General features: G+C 58.5%; 1 protein-coding gene across 1 annotated transcript; it reads right to left on the minus strand.

The window, feature by feature from the left end:
* Positions 1–1,644: 1,644 nt before the first annotated feature.
* UBALD2 (UBA like domain containing 2) lies at positions 1,645–7,704 on the minus strand. Its single transcript, XM_032241598.1, has 3 exons — positions 7,315–7,704; positions 6,970–7,032; positions 1,645–2,761 (listed from the first exon to the last, which is right to left on the minus strand). Exons 1-3 carry the CDS (start codon positions 7,432–7,434, stop codon positions 2,453–2,455), a joined length of 492 nt encoding a protein of 163 aa, XP_032097489.1. The 5' UTR covers positions 7,435–7,704; the 3' UTR covers positions 1,645–2,452.
* Positions 7,705–8,288: the final 584 nt, after the last annotated feature.

The following is an 8,288-nucleotide window of genomic DNA, read 5'->3' on the forward strand; positions in this document are numbered from 1 at the left end:
AGGAGACAGATCACACAGGAAAGGAAAGTGTGGCAAGAAACAGCCCAGAAACAGGTTTCTGGCCCCTGACCCTGGTATGGGTAAAGTGGGGCGGGCTTGGCTGGGTGGGTGCTCCCTCTGGCTTGCTCTGCGGAGACCCAGCAAATCTTCATGTCATGAGGTTGTGCTCAGGACTGCACAGAAGAAAGGAGCTGCTCAGACAGCGGAGTTCCGAGTGGGCACCCCCCTGCCCCAGCCCCTCTCCTCCCAGGCAGGAGGCAGAGCAAGGCCACCCCTCCCCCACTCCAGCTGGGCGCCTGCCGCTCTCGGCCCCACCCTGGCTGTGAAATGTCAGAAGGTCGGCTCAGTTTCCTGGGTCTAAAGCCAAATTCACCATCTTGGCAGGGAGGCACAGCCCAGTCCTCCTCACCACCCAGGCCTTGCCCACACCCACAGAAGGGCCCAGAGCAACATTCCCTAAGCCGGCCAGGCCAACCCCCACCATTCCCGCACCTGGGCAAGGCCCACACCTGGGTGGACCCCATCCCAGGCCCAGGCAGCCTGGGGATGTCACAGCGTAACCGCCCACCTGCCTAGAGGGGCTACCCCTTCCAGCCTGGGAAAGCACAGGTGGGCAGGGGAAGGGGCGGAGTCTCAGGGGTTTCCAACCAGGAAACAAAACTGAAAGGACGAACCCAGCCTCCAAGCACGGCATGTCTGTGTCCAATGCTGAGGTGGAGGGGCCACCGTTCCACTCCACCGGAGGAGGGGCTGCCCCGCTGTGGGAGGGGGCCCCAGGAGTCCTGGAGGCAGGATATGGGGGTGGGGAGGGGGTGTGCCGGGCCCAGTCCCTCTCGTTTCTCACTTCACTTCTGGCCTGAACCTCGAGAACCCGTCCCGCCTGTGTTCCAGCAGGGCCTGGGCCCCTTAGACTGCAGCAGAGGACAAGGCAGGAGGACGGGACAAGACAGGGCTGCCAGGACCAAGTGTGGCGGTGAAGGGCAGGGCAGGAGGAGGCACCCCAGCCATGTGGCTGTCACCCCCATCAACCAGGTGGGCAGGCTCCCCATGCAGCTGACCTCCAGCACCACAGGACCACCCCAGGCTGGGCTGCTGGGTCAGAACCGGCAGCCTCACACATGCTGACCCTGCAGGGCTATGGGGAGGCGGGTGGAAGCAGGCCCCTCTGGGGACCTGCCCTGTCTATGGCTCCCTGACAGCCTTAATTGACCTTTGGGTCATAGCCATTCCACAGCCCACAGGGACACACCACCCTGGGAAGCAAGGGTAGGAATATCAGAGATGAGCCCAGCTAGAAGATGCCTGCTGGGAGGGCCTAGGGGACATCAGGACACCCCCAGCTAGAAGGGGCAGCTCTCCCCACAGCAGATGGAAATGGCTTCCAGTGCTCCTCACTAGGGCTCTGCAGGTAGTGACTACACTGATGGGGCCAGAAAGGAAGGTCACAGCAACTCAGGACAGACTCTGGCCCCTCCTTTCCTCCCCACACCAAGCTGGACCCTGCCTGCACTGCAAGAGCCCCTGCTGTGACCACACAGCAAGAAACACCCAGACCAGCCCAATGGCAAGGGACCCCCCCCACCACTCCTCTTCCAAGGAGACCAATTCACCCACCAATAGAAATAAAAGCACCACAAACCAGGAAAGTTAGAAAAGTCTCTTTTTAAGTTTTTAAATTAAAATTTCACCCTGGTGAGATGGGATTTCAATTCGGGAACTAAACCCAAAGGCAGGCCCTCCACTGGGACCTGAGACTCACAGTGGGAGGGGCGGCGTGCCTGGGGCAGCCAAGGCCCCTACTGGGCAGAGCCTGACCTTAGTCAGCTCCTCAGTGCCACATCAGCCCTGCACATTCAGCAGGAGATGGGGGTGACAGAAGCTATGGGGCCACGACCAGCAATCAGAGGTGGGGAAGAGGTCGGGGGGGGGAGCCCCGATGCCAAGAGGGCCTTCCACACCTTTGGCCTCAGGCCCTCCCAGGACTCCACCTGCAGCGGCTGCTGGGTGACTGAGGTGGTGGGGTCCTCTTCGAAGTTCTGGAAGGCACGGCTGTGGGAGGAGGCAGCTGACAGATGCCTTGTGCCCCAACATCGTTCACTGGCTCTGCAGCGCGCTCCTACCCTCAAGATTTGGGTGGAGGAGGCAGCCACAGCCCTGAGCACCCCAGCTGTGCCAGGCCCATTCTCACAGACATTAGTTATATTTATATATTTATATATATTATAGTTATATATTAAAAAGAGAGAAAAACTTGCCTGAAAAACTCCTGAAGGACCCAAATGGCCCAGGAAGTTTACTATCCCCCCCACCCACAAAAATTCTTTTATAAAATCTTCCAGTGCGATCTTCGGGAAACCCCTGCCCTCCCCGGCTCCCCCCTCCCCGACCCTCCTGTGTCCCCACAACCCTGGGCTGCCCCCAGCTCCAGCCCAGTGCCCAGCGGCATCCAGTCTCATCTCTGGCCATCCATGGCCGCCATGGCTTTTTGCTGGGCGCCCCCCTGCTGTGCTCCTGGGGGCCACGTGGGCTGTGGGCAGTGGAGGTGGTGGAAGGTGGTGGGGGAGGAGGGCGGGATCCAGGGCGCCTGGTGGCTGGGCGGGGATGAGGCCCAGAAGGGACTGAAGCTTGCAGGTGGGGAGCAGGCTACCGCCGACATGGGGCTGTTGCTCTGCAGGCCCTCGGAGGCGCGGAGCTTGGAGAACATGGCCAGCGCGTCGGGGAAGTTGGGCGGTGTGGCAGGGGTGTTGCTGGGAGTGCACATCTGCGGGAGAGAACACAGGTGTGGGGAGACTGCCTCCGGGTCCCCGAGCCACTGGATGGGGCTCACCCAGGTCAGCCCCTCCTTTACTCCCATTTTTCAGCTTCATTTTCAAATAAGCAGCTTCCATAGGACAAAAGCACCCTCTCCCCCTGAGCCAATACAAACAAAACCCAAAGACAAAAACCAAGACCTTATCAAAACCAACACGGCTTCACAAGTCCTGGAAAGAACACCCCAAGGAGTAAATGGTTAATTTTGCCCAGGAGCTAAGGTGTCAGATTCAAGTGAGAGGGCAAGGGAGCAGCCCAGGACACCACTGCGCTGCGCCTTCCCTGGGCAAGGAGACCAGCTGGCTGCCCCACCAGCCACCCTCAGATATTCCCAGGCTGCTGAGCAAGGGAGAGTGGCCAGCGGGGAGGCTCTCCCTCCTCTGCCAACCCTGGAAAAGTTAAACCACCTTGGTGTGTGGATGGGTTCACACCACACTAAGGGTGACAGCCACCAGGCCTTGGAGCCTTTCCCCTTATCTTTTAACAATGAGACTTAGTGGCTTCAATTATCCCTTTGTGACAAATGAGGAAACTGAGGCCCAGAAGTTAAGTTTTGGGGCTCAGTGGTCAAGGCCCAAAAATGCACCCACAGCAGAGTGCAAGTTGAGAAGGTAACTCCCCAGCTCCAGGGTCTGCAGGCCCAAGCTCGCAACATCCACCAGCCACGCTGCCCGGACAGGGTCAGGAGCCCCGTTATATCTGGACTCCCTGAGGACAGAAACCAGGGATTTCAGTTTCCTGTGTCTGTAGCCTCAGGCCACACACAGCTGGCCTGCCCTTGGCTGGAGACTGGCAGTTTCTCAGTGTGTACAGCCCCTCAGCCCTCTTCCTGGGTAGCTACAGTCCCCCGTCTGCTGTCTTCTGCCAGTAGCCTCGGGGCAGGGGTTGGAGTGCCATCCAGGAGCACCTCGCCAGCAGCATGGGCAAGAGGTAGCACAGAGAACAAGATCGCACAAAGCTGGCGGGGATCTCAAAGCCACTTTCTTCCTTTCCCAGGAGGCCATGGGAGTCCTTCTTTGAATGTCTCCTAATTTTAGCAACACCGATCCCTCCTCCAGGCACAGGAGTTGGGGGAACAAGACTTGAGTGTTCTTTACCTTGAAAGAGGGATCTTTGGCCGGGCACAGTGACTCACGCCTGTAATCCCAGCACTTTGGGAGGCCGAGGCAGGTGGATCACCTGAGGTCAGGAGTTCGAGACCAGCCTGGCCAACATGTTGAAACACTGTCTCTACTAAAAATACACACATTAGCTGGGTGTGGTGACGGGCATCTGTAATCCCAGCTACTTGGGAGGCTGAGGCAGGAGAATTGCTTGAACCTGGGAGATGTAGGTTGCAGTGAGCCAAGATCACCACACACTCCAGCCTGGGTAGCAGAGCAAGACTCCCTCTCAAGAAAAAAAAAAGGGAGCTTTCACACCCAGAAACCAGGGCGTGGTGGAGGCATAAGATACAACGGAGGGGGACACCAGCCCACCCTGTGCACTGAGCCCCACGCCATGTCAGCACCTAGGGCACCAAGGGAGCTGTGACCCTTGCCTTCCCTAGGGGCCCCCACGGGAGGCCAAAGGACTCAAAGCAGAGGCCTGGCCCCACCCTGACCTTTCCCCTCCTCCCTCCACTACTCCCTGCCCCCGCCTCCGGGGCTGACTTCTCGGCAGCAGGAAACAATGAATGAATGGTGGGGGTGGAGGCCAATTGCATCACGGCATCGTGACCGACTTCCCCAGTTCCCCAAGCCAGCGAGGCCTGTCTCCTTAAACAGCCACCAGAGAATACCGCGATGATGGCTGCAGGCCTGTGTTGGCCTGCCTGTGTGAGCTCTGGCAAGTTCTTGAACCTCTCTGAAGCTTCTCTCTGCTTCTGTAAAATCAGGATTTTGAACCAGATGCTCAAAGGCCCCTCGGCCAGTTCTCAAGAGAACCCAGTGTCCCCTACACCCACTTCAAGTCTGTCAGGCCTTTCTCCACTTCCAACTGGGAAACACTCCTGATCAACTCGGAAGCTTCCTCCACCTGTGGGAATCTGCATTCATCTATGGGACAATCATTTGTCAATTACTCATGATTTCTGGTTTTACCGTTTTGCTGTTACTGGTCTCTAGTGTTTTTTTTTTTGTTGTTCAAAATTTTTCTTTTGATTTATTTTGTCTAAAAGAAATTGCCAGGCCGGGTAGCTCACACCTGTAATCCCAGCACTTTGGGAGGTCGAGGCGGGCCAGATCACCTGAGGTCAGGAGTTTCAGACCAGTCTGACCAACATGGAGAAACCTCGTCTCTACTAAAAATAGAAAATTAGCCAGGCATGGTGGTGCATGCCTGTAATCCCAGCTACTCAGGAGGCTGAGGCAGGAGAATCGTCTGAACCCGGGAGGCGGAGGTTGCGGTGACCCAAGATCACGCCACTGCACTTCAGCCTGGGCAACAAGAGCAAAACTCCATCGCAAAAAAAGAAAGAAAGAAAGAAATTGCTAACTGGGTGTGGTGGCTCACACCTATCATAATTCCAGCACTTTGGGACGCTGAAGCGGAGGATCACTTGAGGCCAGGAGTTCGAGACCGGCCTGTGCGACACAGAGAGACCTCCCCCGGCCCCACCCCTTTGTCAAAAATAAAATTAGAAGGAATAAAAAAGAAACTACAAACTTTTTGAGAGCAGGGACAGTGTCCTCAACCCTGAGGCTGAGGCACTCATACTTGGACACTGATGGACACACTGGCTATGTGTTACAAAACCTGCCGCCTTCCTTGAGGGACACTTCCAAAGGGACTTACCATCTCCTTGGGATTTGCAGGGGACAAGAGGAACTAAACAGGACACCACACCAGGTCTCCCTGGGGAGCCTCCCTGTTCTTGGCCCCTCAGAATGGCTGCAGTATCTACCTGCAAGTTCTGAGCTTTTTGGGATGGCCACAGCTGGTGGGGGGAAACCTCAGGGGCCTCTGACAGGAGATGGCAGGGAGCTTCGAGGCTCAAGCACATGTGGGAGCTGGAGATTTCTCATGGTCAAGTGCAGGGGAGGGTGTCTCCTGGAGATGAAATCCTCTCGGGTTTTTAAGAGCCCTGTGGCCAGCGCCATGCCCAAATCATACTCAAATGCTATTTTACTTGATTCATATACAGCATCAGCCATTCTAAGAGAAAAACTAGTTTAAAAGGTCAAGACGGATCCCTCTACTTGTCCTCTGTGACTAGATGAAAACAGAGAGCCAAGCACAAGGACGCCAAGTGTTAAAAACGCCAAAAATTCACCCTAGAAGCCACAACAGCTTTCCTGGGGAACAGTGTTTTCAGATCCCTATTGCTGAGCCCAGCCCCTCCTCCCCCAGCAGGGCTAATAGGTAACTAGGGGAGTAGAATAGAGGAGGGATGTCCTTGGCCTCAAGAAAGCAGGGTACCCCATGGCCAGGAGGGCAAAGGCTCGGGCCTGGACCAGAGTTAAAAAGAAAGCAAATCCAGACCGGGGCCATTTCTCTGTGTACTGGGCTGGAGGAGCTCGACACACTGAGATTAAAGGCACATTCCTGGCCTTAACTTGGGTCAAAATTTGTGTGTCCTCCTGGCTTGGGGGATGTATGTCCTTCCAACTTCCCAGTCCCCTTGGGCTTCAGAAGGGTGAACAGATCTTTGTGGGTAGAGCCCGGCTTCCTGAGCCAGGGTGGATTCGTGCCTTTCCTGTTCCCTGTAGCGTTGGGTGTGTGTGTGGAGGGGGAGGGGGACCGCCACTCAACAGCACGAGGGGCTCCCCATAAACAGAAACAACCCCAGCGCCCTCCCTGGGCCCTTCGCCCGGGCTTCCCAGTTCCCCAGAAGTCTGGGCATCATCCGAGCCCCCTCCCCATCCCCTGGCGCTGGGGTCCCCCAGCTCCCGAGCCCCTCGCCAGGCCCCCGGCCCTCTCCCCCTCCCTCCTACCACCAACTCTGGCGCCCCTTCCCCCCAGGGCCCAGTGCCGGGCACCAGTCCCGAGGCCAAGCAGCAGCAGCCTGGGAAGCGGGCCCCAAAGTTGGAAGCGCCAGCGCCGGCCCGGGAGCCGCTCTTTCCTGGAAGACATTTTGGCTCTTTGTTTACATTCGCGGCGCGGCGCTCCCCGGCAACATGGCTGTCACTGCCGCGCTGACAGCAGCCCCGGCCCGCGCCCCTGCCCGCCGCCGCTTACCATCTGGTGGTGGTGGTGGCTGTTGGGAATGTTGGTTTCTTGGAAGAACGTGCTCAGCGCGGTCTGCGGACAAACAGGGCAGTGGCACCGCGGGCCCGGCGGAGGCAGGAAGCGCAGCGGCCCGGCCCCCCACCGACTCCCCCTGCCTCCGTGCCGGGCCCGCAGCTCCCGACCCTCGGCTACCCCACGTGCAGAGGAAGCCGGCCCCGGTCCCAGCCCCGGACCCGCGTGAGACCCGCTCGCGGTCGCCGCTCGGCTTCCCGGCCGCCGACAGGAGCGCTCCCCGCCCCCGCCGCCGCCGCCGCCGCCGCCCGGCGTCCCCGAACCCCGCGGCCGGGCTCGCACCTCGAACTGCCAGTGGGCCGCCTGCAGCAGCTGCTTCGCCTGGTCGGCCGCGCAGCCCGCGGCCAGCACGAACTGGTTGATCATGACCTGGTGCCGCAGCTCGTCCATGTTCACCGACATGGCTCGGCGCGGGGCCCGGCGGCTTGGGCTGGACGCAGACGCGGGGCTGCGCGGGCGCGGGAGGCCAGCCGCCCGGGGCTCCGGGGCTCGCGCTCGCCGCCGCCGCCGCCGCCCGCCGGGCGAATGTTGTGGTTCGGCTCCCGCTGCCCGGCCGAACCACAAACAACAGCGCGGGGCGGGGCTGGGTGGACCCAACGTTCGGGAGCCGCCGCTGATTGGCCGGCGCGCAGCTCCACCAGCGCCTGGCTCCCGTAAGGACGTTCGATTCGAATCCTGAGGCCTGCGGGGCCGGCACTGTTTCTCTTTTCGCCCGGCCGCGCCCATTGGCGGAGCTCGGAGCCGTGGGGCTCCCCGGCATTGGCCGGCCGCTGTGTTTTGGCTCATCCGGACTCGTGATTGGCCACAGCCGGGCGTTCGGGGAGGGGCCGAAGGTACTGATTGGCCTCCCATGGTCCTGTTTGAACTCAACTTGAAAACCCAGAGTGCCTGCTGATTGGCCGAGGGCCCTCTGTTTGCTGTTGTAGGCTAGGGGGTGGTGCGGCCAAGTTCATTCATTACTTCATTGAAACAGAACATGCTCAGCTGGAAAAGCAAGACAGAGTGGCTTTGACTCATTTCCTCTGAAAGATGTGGTCATCTCGAGAAACAGAATGATCAAAATAGAAAACAGAACCTTTGCAGCTGCTCAAGTCTCAAAAGCATGTAATTTTTAAAATAACTTTAAAGCAGTCCAATTTGTTCTAAAAAAAATTTTATTGAAATATAATGTATATTAGGAAAGTGTGATGTCGCAGGTACAGCTTCCAGACTTTTCATCAAGTGAACACCCAGATTAATTAACAGAACGTTACCTG

The sequence above is a fragment of the Sapajus apella genome, unplaced genomic scaffold (genome assembly GCF_009761245.1).
Source record: "Sapajus apella isolate SASKATOON/1434 unplaced genomic scaffold, GSC_monkey_1.0 scaffold48, whole genome shotgun sequence".
Classification (NCBI taxonomy): domain Eukaryota; kingdom Metazoa; phylum Chordata; class Mammalia; order Primates; family Cebidae; genus Sapajus; species Sapajus apella.